The sequence below is a fragment of the Pocillopora damicornis genome, chromosome 7 (genome assembly GCF_964200805.1).
Source record: "Pocillopora damicornis chromosome 7, jaPocDami1.2, whole genome shotgun sequence".
Lineage (NCBI taxonomy): Eukaryota > Metazoa > Cnidaria > Anthozoa > Scleractinia > Pocilloporidae > Pocillopora > Pocillopora damicornis.
Genome location: NC_142676.1, coordinates 17,568,137 through 17,581,423, shown reverse-complemented (window position 1 = coordinate 17,581,423; position 13,287 = coordinate 17,568,137). Strand labels below are relative to the sequence as shown.

At 37.1% G+C, this 13,287-nt stretch overlaps 1 protein-coding gene across 1 annotated transcript; it reads left to right on the top strand.

Annotated features, from left to right (window-relative positions):
- Positions 1–4,512: 4,512 nt before the first annotated feature.
- On the top strand, positions 4,513–7,247 carry LOC149042922 (uncharacterized). The gene is made up of 2 exons (XM_089213200.1): positions 4,513–4,863; positions 5,444–7,247. The coding sequence occupies exons 1-2, from the start codon at positions 4,513–4,515 to the stop codon at positions 6,263–6,265; spliced, it is 1,173 nt and encodes a 390-aa protein (XP_089069326.1). The 3' UTR covers positions 6,266–7,247.
- The last annotated feature ends 6,040 nt before the right edge of the window (positions 7,248–13,287 follow it).

The window sequence follows — 13,287 nt, the reverse complement described above, 5'->3', positions numbered from 1 at the left end:
TGTACGTAGCTCTTCTTCGTTACTTGTAAAAAAAAGAATACGCATTTCTTTTTTCCGAATTAGGCTCAAAATATATTTTTTTTCGAAAAACGGAGCTGAAATCGACCAATTCAAAATTTAGTTCAAAAATTACAATTTTCGAAACACTTAACATCAATAGTCACCGAAACAAAGGACTGCTAATGTTCCCCAATGGAACACGAATAGAGCTCATAATATTTTGAAAAACGTTGCGATTCTCTTTTAAAACATCCTATAAGGCTGTAATTACGAACGTAAGTTATTCATCTTAGTTTTTCTCACACCGGTAAATAGGGCTTTTCGTCACGTTGATTGGTTAGCTAGGAAGTGATTAGCGAGTAACACTCAGCTCCACTCAGCCGTAGAGACAAATCTCACGTCGAGAATTTAATTTCAGACTCCTCTTCAGTTTATTGACTGAAATAAATAACTTTTTTTTTTTTTTTTCTGTTAGGCATATACTAAAATACTTGTTTACCCGGAGCGAGTGTCGGTGAAAATGATAGAGATAATCTCCATCGATATCCACCTCTACTTTGGTAAATAATTATTAACTGCCCCTACAGAGAGAACTTTCCAGTGAATACAAATGGTTATTTGTGGGTTTTTGAGTCTACGGATATTATAAGAGTTTGTTAGATTTGTTTGATCTGTAGCCGACTGGTGTGTACTTGATAATTTTTCTTAAAACTAAAAAAGAAACCCGCCATAAGTTTGAGCCATTAGCAGGTGTGGCAAAACTTGAGATATTTTCATTCGCTGATGGAAAGCAAGCTTACTTTAATACCTTCATCAATGTTTCAAATATTGTGGTAAACAATAAATTACGATCCGCTTTAAATATCAATGTGGCAAAAATACATTGCAAATAATTCTTAGAGAATATTCTGTCGAGGATAGATACTCATCAAGTGCATCGTTGAAAAAGGATCGTTTAACAATTGATGTTAGGTAGAGTTTCTCTTTTTGTGGTTTTGTAAATCTAAACCTTCTGACATCTCTCTTTAATTTCAAACGCTTTCTTTTAATTAACAGCCACACACGAAAGTCTTGAAAGTTTTACGTTTCAAGAAACACTCCTTAAACTTAGGCGATTTTATTTAATACATGAACGTCAGACAGAAACATGCTATCATGAAACACTCTTTGATAACGTTCATCGAAGCGGCTGTTTCACAGAGATTTGATATACTTCGACCTTAGCTTTGCGTTCAACTAATTGTAACCGACACACTTTTAATCGGCAATTACTGCAGTAGAGCAATTGAAACTGGTTCGTTTATTTTTGAAATCAATTCAATTTGCCAATCTTAAAGTGAAATCAAGACTGAATTGTCTAACATATTTTCGGATTACGGCAAATTGGTGATGCTGTACAGCGAGACGAATACACTCCTTACCGTCTTCTAAAACGTTTACTGACTCAGAGTAAGGTCTCAACATGGTAATGGCTCTTGCAGCTAACGGTTAAAATTTTGGCCACGTTTCTTTCCGTTGAAGAAAAGAAGAAATGGAAGTTAGTTGCGAGTTTTATTATTGTTTATTTTCAAAACGCTTTTTTTTGTCAAGGACGCATGGAACTTTTGAAAGTTTTACGTTTCAAGAAACACTCCTAAAACTTGGGCGATTTCTTACATGAACATCAGTTTTTGATAAAGTTCATTGCAGTAGCTGTTTCACTGAGATTTGATGAGCTTTGGCCTCGAAAAAAAATCGCAGCATGCATCTTACGGAGGCGCTATATTTCTGTCATCAGTGTAGAGAATTACATTAACGATTGCGGTCGGTAGGTGTCTATGTGGTTACTTAAACCTGTTGATTATAGGTTAAAGTTCCCTAATAATTAATACTTCATCTATGCTCGAATGTCAACTACGAAAACACAATAAATCTTGCATTGGAATCACTTGGCCCGATCTCATCATGGAGGCCGAGGTCTTCGATCGATCGGCTGAGCTTTCTATGGTTACGGGATAAAATCTCAACCCCAAAAAGTACTGGTATATGCTAAAGAAAATTTAATGTAAAATCAGGTCGAATGCTTTTGCAAAGAACGAATTGTTTCGTTGATTCCGCGATGACTACAATACGTTCTGTCCCGCTAGCAGGTCTCAAGCGCGCGAACAAAGGCTGTTCGTTCAACGCCAGGTAACCAAAGAACATGTTCGTATATCTTCAATTGGTCTCTGTGCTGGAAAAATTAGACAGGGAGAATTCCAGCAGATGGATTGGCGAGGTTTCAAAATATAATCCTGTTGTTGATGCGGTAAATCAAATCGCTCTCGACCGTATACTTTAGGCGGGAAATGCCTTCAGTCGAAAAATCATGGGAAATTGCAAAGATGTCTGTCAAGAACAGCCGAGCTTGACAACGACATTGGGGGACTAGTAAAGGATAATAATTGTCATAGTTAATGGTGGATGCCTCAACTTTCAGTCAAAAGAAAGAGTCCAGACAAAAAGCGGTCTCCTGATATAAATTAATGTGAATTCAATTTTTCGTGCCCTCTTGGGTAGTGTATACTTGAGGGTTACTTTTAATCTCTCCTATACACTCTTGGATAATGTATACCTGAGGGTTATTTTTAATCTCTTCTATAACCTCTTGGATAGTGTATACCTAAGGGTTACTTTTAATTTCTTCTATACCCTCTTGGGTAGTGTATACCTGAGGGTTATTTTTAATTTATTCTATACCTCTTCGGTAGTGTGTACCTGAGGGTTATTTTTAATCTCTTCTATACCTCATGGGTAGTGTATACCTGGAGGTTGTTTTTAATCTGTTCTATACCCTCTTGGGTAGTATATACGTGAAGGTTATTAAAAATCTCTTCTATACCCTCTTATTAACTAAGGGTTATTTTCAATCTCTCTTATACCTTCCTGGGTAGTGTATACCTGAGGGTTATTTTTAATCTCTTCTATACCCTCTTGGGTCTTTACCCTCCTTACACGGCAGACGGGTAAGACGATATTCATACGTGTGAATTTGATCACAATGACCTAAAATGCGATAACGGTGTTTCAGACCAGCTTCCCTCCTGTTATAGTCGATTTTGGCAAGAGTGATGTCTTCGGTAACGCTAAAAATGCCGTTCCAAAACCTTCGCACAAAAAAGGTCATTATAAGAGTAATTGCATTGCGTCGAAGCTTGTAGACTGAACAGAGAGACCATCAGTTGAAAGCGATGTGTATTCTCTGGATTATCTAATCAACACAGTTTCTGGACTTTAAAAGTTCAAAACCATGACCTGTGTAAAGAAGGGTTTGTCGGAGTTAGCCTTAGATTGGCCCAGGTCTTCGATCAGGGAGGTGAAATCAGCTTTACCGATGCCGCTTTTTTAGGCTATCTTTGAGTTTCTTCTTTTTCACGTGTTCCTTTTATATGTTTATGTAACATTTGGTCTGGACTATTTGTAGACCTTGTGTTAACGATTTACCGTTGCCTTCCTTAAGACATTTATGGTCTCTACAGAGAAAATAAACTTAGCGTACCGCCCCTTAGGTTTTTTCGAATTAGACCCGTTAAGTTTGTATAAGGCATTTCTCTGGCCTCTTGTTTCTGGAAAGTGAGCGAACAAAGTAGAGTTGTATCTTGAAAATGATTAGAAATGTAACCATCGGAAGTTGCGGTTTTTTCCATTTCATTCGAGGGAAGCTTTATAAACTTTTTTATAGCGATTATCGGATGTCCTGGAATGTTCATCGAACACCTCATGCCACCAAGAGGCGTCAAACCTTGTCTTGAATTACTTATGCGATTATGAATGTGCAGCCAGCTAATTTGCATAATTTTTTTTTCCGACGCAAAGCTCGTCATGGCGGGGATTTAGCTTTGCATTCAAGTGACTATAACCGACATACTTTTAATCAGCAATTACTGGTTCGTGTATTTATTTATATCAGTTCCATTTGCCAATATATCTCCCTCCATTGCAACCTAGACAATGAAGAGAAATCAGCTTAGCACTTGAGCTGACAATCAATTCTCTATAAACTGTGTTCAGCTTAGGCTAAACTTCAGGGAATGTTTACGGCTCCCTTTTTAGAGCATTCCTAACACAAACCGTCGAGGAGCAATTTCGTTTGGGCTTGAATGTTTGCCTAGTTTTTTTTCATAATTCGGCAAATAGGTGATTCTGTAGTTAAGATCGACTTCACAGCGAGACGAATACACTCTTTTCAGTCTTTCAAAACGTTTATTGACTCAGAAGAAGGTCTCTATATGGTAATGACTCTTGCGGCCAACGACTAAAATTTTGGCAATTTTACTGCTAACGATTATTTTCTTTCCGTTGCAATTACGATAAATGTTACGGTTCATGCTTTAAGGATAACAATTTCGTAGTTGATTTAAAAAATGCATCAATGTAGGTCGCTTTTAAACAAGAGACCCAAATATCTATGTATTTTGTTCCAGATTACCCCGTGCTTGTCAGGTGAAATAATCATGCATCTTTTTTTTTCTTCACATTAATAGTGCTATTGCCATGGGCATCGTACAATACCTACAAGTCGTGCTGTTTGTATTCGATTTGACCCTCTTCACTGAGGCACAGAAAAAAGTAACTTGTCAAAACTTCAAGTTTGCTATCGATGACGATGTCATCCATAACCAAATTCTTGAGGGTCACGTGTTTGAAAGATTGACAGTCCCAAACGCCATCCAGTGTCACTTGAAGTGCAAAGATGACTGCCTGTGTGTATCCATGAATTATTTCCCTCTGTCCAAAGAAAACAATTGTGAGCTCAACGAAGCTAACAAAGACATGAAGCCAGCAGCGATGAAATGGAGGCAAGGGGGGAATTATTATGATTTGGTTAGAAGCTACACGGTGAAGGTGAGATAAGATTATTTATCTAATGTTTTACTCATTTATTCATGAACTTTCGTAAACAAAGTAAATATCCCAAGATGTTCAAGCTCGTAAATAAAATAAATATTTCCACATGATCAAGTTTTGCGGTACTCCTTGCAAAAAAGGTCTGTTATATGTCAGTCTGGGCTAAAGACAATTTTGTGCATATCGTTTTTTCTGTGATATGATTGGTCTAGACAAAACAAAAACAAACTGATTTGGCTAAGAGAGGATTGGGTTCATTGTCTTTCTCGCAAACTTTTTTCTTAACGGCCATGTTGTAATACGAAGGGAACGGCAGAACAGAAGTGACAACAAATTGCATAAAGACACCATTGACTTAACCATTGCTGTATTACTGCATTTCAAATCTAATTTTGATGGACATTTCATCTCCATTCTGGCACCCCGCTATGTGTTGTAGGCACACGTACTTTGCTCGCACTGTTTGTTATCGATTCGATCCGTTTCCGGTGAGAGTTGTTGATGGTTGCTACAACGCACATGCCAACCCAATTCTATGAGCATGGTGAGCTAAAACATCCTTTAAATGTTGCTGTAGGGTGGAGACAAATATACACCAGAGAAGCATCATTGCAACAACAGATGCTGCCGCACCAATCCTTGTCTCAATGGAGGGGTATGTCAGGAGATTTGTGACACTCGTAGCACCAGGTTTAACTGTACCTGTCCTAACACTTACTCTGGTCAGCGGTGTGAGAAGATGAAACACCCGAGAAGCTGCAAAGACATAGCTAAGAACGGTGCCTCGCCATCAGGAAAATACGACATCTCAAATTCAGATAATGAACGGTTTTCTGTTTACTGTGACTTGCAGTCTGAACCTGGCTTTGTATGGACGTTAATACAATCGTTTTCCTTGTCCAAGAGAAATACCTTCAATTATGCAGGGTTTGGCAAAAACCTCGAGATTGATATTGAAGAGGGGGAATTAAATTGGAACGAGTTCCGACTATCCTTATCACAGATGCAGTATCTTGCTAATCACTCCACACATCTGAGAGCAACTTGTAACTTTTCTACGGATGGCCTGCAGTATACGGACTACGCACGCGCTAAGCTGGCAGGTCATGACATTTTTGGTACCTGGCACACCTGCCAGATGTACGAATATGTCAATATCCGAGGAATCTATTGTTCTAATTGCACCGCCCTCACAAAACAAGAGGAAGGTGTGTCCTGGCACATAAAGAGTTACAATAGCATACAAGAGAAATGTGAATTTGATGGAGAAGCAGGTGGAGTTCCCCGTGAAAAAAATTTCGGAAAATTTGACGAAAGTTTCTTAAATCGGAATCACCGCTGCTCTTTTTCTCCTGCTTCTACAACGCAGCATTGGTTTGGAGCTAAATGTGACGAGTAATTTTTGCGAATTTATTTCCTTTCACAGAAGAGGAAAGACAGCCAACTGAAAGTAGGAAAACATCGGAGCAAGGCTAAGAACTAACAATGACATCAAGTGCCTCCAAGTTTGGTCCAATTAGGAGTTGAACTTGAGCTAAACGTTTAATATTTCAGATAGTTACATTGACCCTTTATCATAGAGGAATGTAGACATGCACAAGAGTGACGTCGTAAGCAACCCTGGACCTTAGATACACAGCGTCCATATTTCAATAATTGAAGGAATTAGGCGGTCTCTGAGCAAACACTCTTCACCTGCACTTTCATCTTTTCATGTAATGTTCAATAGATAATACACTTACATCTTAAAAGTGAAAGGTCGCTAAAATTGGCCTTTTTTATATTCGTCTGTGAAAACACATTCAGAGCTCACCATTAGTTGATTTATGCAAATTATTTTCAAGCAAGTGATTAATCGTAAGTTGAAATGCTTGTGTTTAGATTCAGAGATGTTTAAATACCTCCGTACGCTATTAATTTAATAATGACATGTTTTCTCGTCGTAGGGCGACATTTTCTTGACTCGGTCAATCAACCGTTTTCTCTTAACTTTTGCTTTACTTTTCTTTTTTTTGAAAATTAGCTTCGGCTTCGTTAGTTTGATCATTCGTAAAACCAAGCTTTAAGTTTAGGTTTCTTGATTTCGCTTTAAAAATCCGTACAGTGAGGAGAAATGGTATTTACTTAGTGGCAGTGATATTAGTAATTTCTCCTTGGTGATAAATATGTACAGCTTTGCTTGATTTTAATATTAGGGACTCGATACATAACTGTGAGAAGCCCTCAACAGCCTCTCTTTGACAAGGACTAAGGTACTTAAGTGCTTCGTTAGGATCACTGCTTACTTAATAACATTGCACATTTGTTCTTAAAACAATTTTTGAAATGTTCAAAATGTAGGAGATGAAGTAGGTATAGTAGTTGGAGCAGGTGTTTGTCAAGAAAAGCACCAGTGAAGTGTAAAGGTCATTCAGGATTGTTGTACATAATGTGAGACATCATCTTATTTTCCCCTCAAAAATGCTATTCGAATTGCGCGGCCAAAGTACCATTTGACAAAAAAACCGCTGACGTCACTTTGGTAACATAAAATCGAATTCAGTCGAATTCGACAACGAGGGCGATATTGTGTTGCTGGTGCCCCGGCTCAGACCAGCAAAACTGTCAGAATCGATCGTTCCGGCACCGGGCATAGAATGTTTCAGTTCCCAAACGTTGTGAGAGGAAAATAGGTGAAATTTGTCTGCAGACAAAGACACGATCTTAACGATCCAACTTGGCTGTAAACGTCGCTTTGTTGGGCAAATTTTGAAGAATTATGCTTTGAGCAAAACTTGTCCATATTAAACAGCATGATGGAGGCCCAAGGGATGAAGATGAAGCGCTTTTTGAGAAACGACACTGTGCCAACCAGGGACCCTAGTTTTGTGCGTGGTGTAAATTAAATTTGAGTGTTTCTGTACCGTTTCCTTAAATTGTTTTCCTATTCTTTCTCTTTGCATACTAACACTGCTTAAAAAAGTCATTCCAAACATTCAGCTCCTTTAATATACAAATAACCTAAAAGAAACCCAGTTGAAATATCATTAAAGGTGGCGGATACAAAAGTAAGGAGGTTGAGTGACGTAATTTCCAATTGGACTGTTTCTCAGTTTTTGAACCTTTGCATTTGTGGACTCCTATATAGAGAGTTCAGTCAAAAATAAAGAGCTGGAGCCGGATCGACCGTCATTCACAATTCGTGTTCAACTGCCTCTTTTAACTGTGGCAAAGTCAATTGCTCTATGGAAACGAAGAAAATATTTCAATAGCGAGAGAATGAGTTTTGTCACCTAGCTGTAAGTATCTAGTGAAAGACAATTTAAAGATTAAATCACTATTCTAAAGGCTATTGGCGATCTCCTTTGTCTGTCTCTGGTCTCTACCGCTTCTTGTTGTGAAATTACTTGTTTTTTTTTGTGATCACTATTCTAAAGATAATTAAAAGACACATTGCGACGTATATCCTCCCACGAATTTAAAAAAAGAAAAAAAGGCTATTAAGACACTTCTGAGGAGTACTATACCAAAATCAAAGTGCTCTATGAGCAAACTCGTGAATTGACACATGATTTCTTGGATTATGTTTAATGTTATCTGGTTTAGGGAATTTTGTGGTTGATTGTCGTATCTAGAGTACAAGCAGTAGTTCAGCGTTCGCTAATGTAGCAAAGAAACAAAGTAATTGAAATTGAAATGATCATGCTATTACATTTGACAAGGGTATGTGATGTTTTTTTTTTTTTTAAACGAATATCATTTTTGTTTCTGGTTCAAAAGAAAAGGTTGGAAGTAAATGTGGGTGAAAAGTGAAATTTACTGTCTATCATTGTAAAAATTAGGAAATCTAGGCAATAGTGTCTTCATGAAAACATTAACGATTCCCTCTTTATCAAATGAGACAAACGGGAACGAGTTTTGAGTGATATAACTAAGCCAAGACTGCCACCGTCATTTTGGATCTCCGCCTGGGTAGATTTTAGTCACGTGCTAGGCAACGTATAATCAATAACAAGATAGAATTTCATTTCAGGCCTATTTATCAATTTTGTGGTGTATAACTTTCGCATTTTAGTACGTAATACGTATTTTGAATCTTCAAATTGTCTTGAACCTTAAAAGAAGATTGTTCGTTAAAAATTCACTGAAAATCGGTAGCTAAAACTGTTTGTTTAGGCGTTATTTGATTTTCGTGTTTACTTGTAATTTCGTTAGTCGCCGGCATCTTTTGTTGCTTCACACAGGAAAAACACACGATACGAAACGTAATGATCGATTTTGTCCTCAATCTCACGCCATAACAGAAAAAGCTTTTGAACATCTGTAAACTCCGTGCGCTTCGCAGTAAGTGATATTTTCAATGAATCTTCGGATTGTTTTCAAATTCAAGGATTGTGAATTACAATTTTATGAAAAACGAAGGTCGTTCTGTTATTTCAGTGTGAATCCTTGCATGCCTGCCAGTCGCTGGCGCCGCTTGTTGAAACTGAAACGAAAAAAAAAAACACTCTTTTAAGATTATCATTGGCTTCTTTTTCACCCCACCACTATTCTTAGCAACAAAGGTCGCCATTTCGTTTGTTTATTGCTCGCCAAAAACTATCAAATGCACTCAAAAGCCTAAAATCGAAAAAAAGTTTACAGGAATCGACCAATCGAGCGAGCGAATGTTATTCCCCACATCGTATCTATAACTCGCTCTTGTGCATGCGCGCTATTCACGAGTTAAAAAGGAATGTAGAGAAGCACAAGAGCTACGTCGTAGGCAACCTTAAATACCCAGCATCCATATTTTAATATTTGAATTGAACGTTTTTAGGCGGTCTCTCTGCAAACCTTTTTTACCTTGACTATTCATGTGATGTTCTATAGAAAACACTATTACATTTTAAAGTCAAAAGCTCGATAAAATCGTCTTCTTTCACATTCGTCGTTGAAAAGTTGATTACTTCCAATCTTTGAAATTTTTGTTCAATGAGAAAAAATCTAAGTGTGAATGAAATAAAAACTTCATATCATGGAAAGTGCGATGCATCAAAAATCTTATTCGTTCGTTGCGCTCACTCGTTCATTTTTCGTGGTGTATCGCAACCCGTGAATAAAAATCGTTCTTACGCACTTTCCATGGAATAATATCTATGTATTCGAGAAAATCCCCCGTTTTCAAAGCTTACTAACACGACGACTTCTTATTTCAAGGAATGCTTTTCCAATTAATTTCTATCGCATCCGTATAAAAAAAATACAGGTATATGCGTGTTCTGAAAAACAAAAGGGAAATTCAAAACTACGAGAAATTGCGAGTAATCGCCTCTTTCTGCTACACACGGGTTTTTTGGTGTAACAAGCGTGTGTTTCCCATAAGTTACGAGCACTTAACGCACATAGGAATGCTGCAATCACTGTATAAGCAGTGCAAGGCAAAATGATTATTGTCAACCTGGAGTGATTATGCGCGATATTTTGCCCGATGACTCTTTGCCATTTCGACCACTTTTCAAATCAAGTTGACAATCACTGATTAAACACCTCTGATTTCAAAAGAAACAACCCGTACTTCTGAGCAAGACATTTGCAAATATGATACAAGGTTTCTAAGGCCTTTAATGCTCAGCAAAGTACATTTCCCAAATGAATGGGGCATGCCATAAAAATCTTTGCTTATAGAAACATATAGATTATTTCCAATGGTCAAAATATTATTCAACGTGGAAGAAGTCCATTCACTGATATGTTCTACTTGATGACAAATAATAGCAGTAAGTGATATTGCTGCACATTGCTTACCAGCATTTTCACCAAAGAGTGCTTCATTTCCTTAACTGTAGTCTCAGACACTATTATCATTGGGTCAATGATATCAAATATCGTAAGGCCAGGATTTTCCTCCACATCATTTGCTTGTCTTATAAGCAATGGAATACAAACTTTGTAGCACATCATTTGTGTAAACCAAAACATCACTTGATTCAACATTTTGTATGGTATAACAACTTGTTTCAGTGTCAGCAAATAAAACACATTAAAATAAAATGTCATTAGCATTATATTCCAAAACCGATCCTTAAAACGCGATGAGACACCCTTTATTTTCACGAAATTGTCATGAGATCTGATCCTTGAACGGAATTGTTCAATGGAGATCCCCATATTTACTTGTGTTCTTGAGCGAGCAACAACAACAACAATCCAACTAATTAGAAACTCAGTTTATTAACATAAATAACACTCTTGACCTCTTCAAGGCAAACAATAGTTTCTTTCAGTTTGTGACACTTTGAGACACTCGTGAGACACGTTGCTACACTCTGAGACTCTTTGAAGTGCAACCCGCACAAATATATTCAAGCCGACAAATGTTGGCTTGCGAGAGTACAGTGACTCCTTTCAATCCGACACAACCCGCACCGAAGGTCCAAGCCGATAAATGTTGGCTTGTGAAAGCGTAAAAGCTCCTGTGCAGCCTGCACTGAGCACAAGCCGCGTTTCAGCGTGTTGGCTTGCGTGAAAAAATCTTATGTTATAAACACCTGAAAAAATAACGAAACAAACGCCTCAGATTATAAAAGAAAGAACACAAACCAGGTACACAAACGTAATCGCCTTTCGTGAGAGCTTAACCGTGAAGCTCTCACAACAAAATTGAAAAGTTAAAGCACGCAAAGAACCCGGAAAAACAGAAAATGACTTATCCTTACCTTGAAAACAAAAATCCCCAGGAAACAAAAATGAAATTCCGTATAAGTTCGCCAAAACTCAACAACTGAGAACAGAAATGGCCGCTGTGCAGTCCACTGTGAAAAAAACAACTACGAATTTCGCGGGCCTTGACAAAGTGTGGGAAATCCCACACAAAAACTGTGGTGCTGCGTCGGTGGGAGAGTATTGCAAATTGCTCTGACGAAGGGCTAGCGCTCGAAACGTCAGCCTTTTCACTCGTTACGGTAGCAAATTTACGTTTCCAACTCAGTTATTAACACTAAACTACGTTAGAATCTGTGATTGTTTTTTTTTTTTTGTTTTTTTTTTGTTTTTGTTTTTTTTTAAATTACAAACACAATGCTTACAATACAATATGAAACACCACTTACACTAATTACAATGCTTATTTACATTACTCTACTTACAGTCACTAATAATTACACTACTTACAGTCACTAATAATTACACTACTTACAGTATCCAGCTCTATAAACAACACAATCTACTAATTATGCCATTACATACAAAAAGTACTATTTTCTTTTAACATTGCACAGTGACACATACCGGCGATGGCGACGCCCAGTTAATTCTCTAACAAAAATAGACTACAATAAACTAATAAACAAGGAAGAATATGAGATCTAAGTTTATGCATTGGTCTTCCATTCTTTTCCTTAAAAAAAGGGCAAACACAAAATTATATGAGAAATTCCCATCTAATTTGAAAATCGCGAAGCTTTCTGTTTCTTATAGCAATTATTTTTTCAACTTGTTTTTTAACTTCAACCTTGTGCAAAAACAATCTAAATTTTGGAGAGGTGTTATTTTTTCTACATTCCCAAATAGTCAATTTCCCTAAAATTATCAAATAATTTAACAGATCATTCCTCTGAAGTAAGCCAACCATAATATCTTTTAAAGACAAAATTAAATATTCGCCACTAAGATCAAACCACCAGACTGTAAATACGTTCCAAAAAGCTTGCACAAAGGAGCAGTTAAAGAAGAGGTGGTACAGATCTTCCGTATAGGTTCCACAAAAAGAACACTTGTCCGAATCACTTAACCCTATTTTGAACAATTTATCGTTTGTAAACAAAATGAAGTTCAATACTCTGTATTGAAACGACCAAACATACGTTTCGCTCGCAACAAGATAAGGAATAGAGAAAACTTCCTGCGCATTTGAAAGCTCAAAATCCGCTGTCAACTTTTTAAAGCCATTCGGGATTCTCGCTTTACTTGTTATCATCGTAGAATAAAACTGTTTACACTTTGCAGTATATGCATTAAAAGATTTAGACTTATAATCAAAATTCATAGGATCGAGATTACCCGCTGTGGGGATGGGGCAGGAGCTTTTTGATTTCATATTAATAATAGAAGATCTCAAGGCTGTCCAAGTCAGGAAATTAGTGTTAAGTCCTTTTTGCTTAAAGAATTCATAAGAACGCACATTGTCAACATCGAACTGTAAATCATTCAAATAAGTTATGCCCTTGTCAAAGTATGTTTTATAAAAAACAGGTTTATTATTAATTCGTATATCCTTATTATTCCAAATTACATTTTGAGAATAATTCACATCAGAAAAGGAGCATCTAAAATCCGCCCACCATCTTAGAAGCTGTAAGTAAAACTTACTAAGACTTAAGTCAAGATCATTTACATCATAGTTACATCTAAAAAGAAAACATCCTCCGTATTTTTTTAAGTTGTATTTGAGATAAGAAATCC

Bases quoted from the DNA above. Each gene is read 5' to 3' on its own strand.
- LOC149042922 (XM_089213200.1), top strand. From the start codon at position 4,513: ATGGGCATCGTACAATACCTACAAGTCGTGCTGTTTGTATTCGATTTG. The intron at 4,864-5,443 runs GTGAGATAAGAT...ATGTTGCTGTAG, and splicing joins TTAGAAGCTACACGGTGAAG to GGTGGAGACAAATATACACC.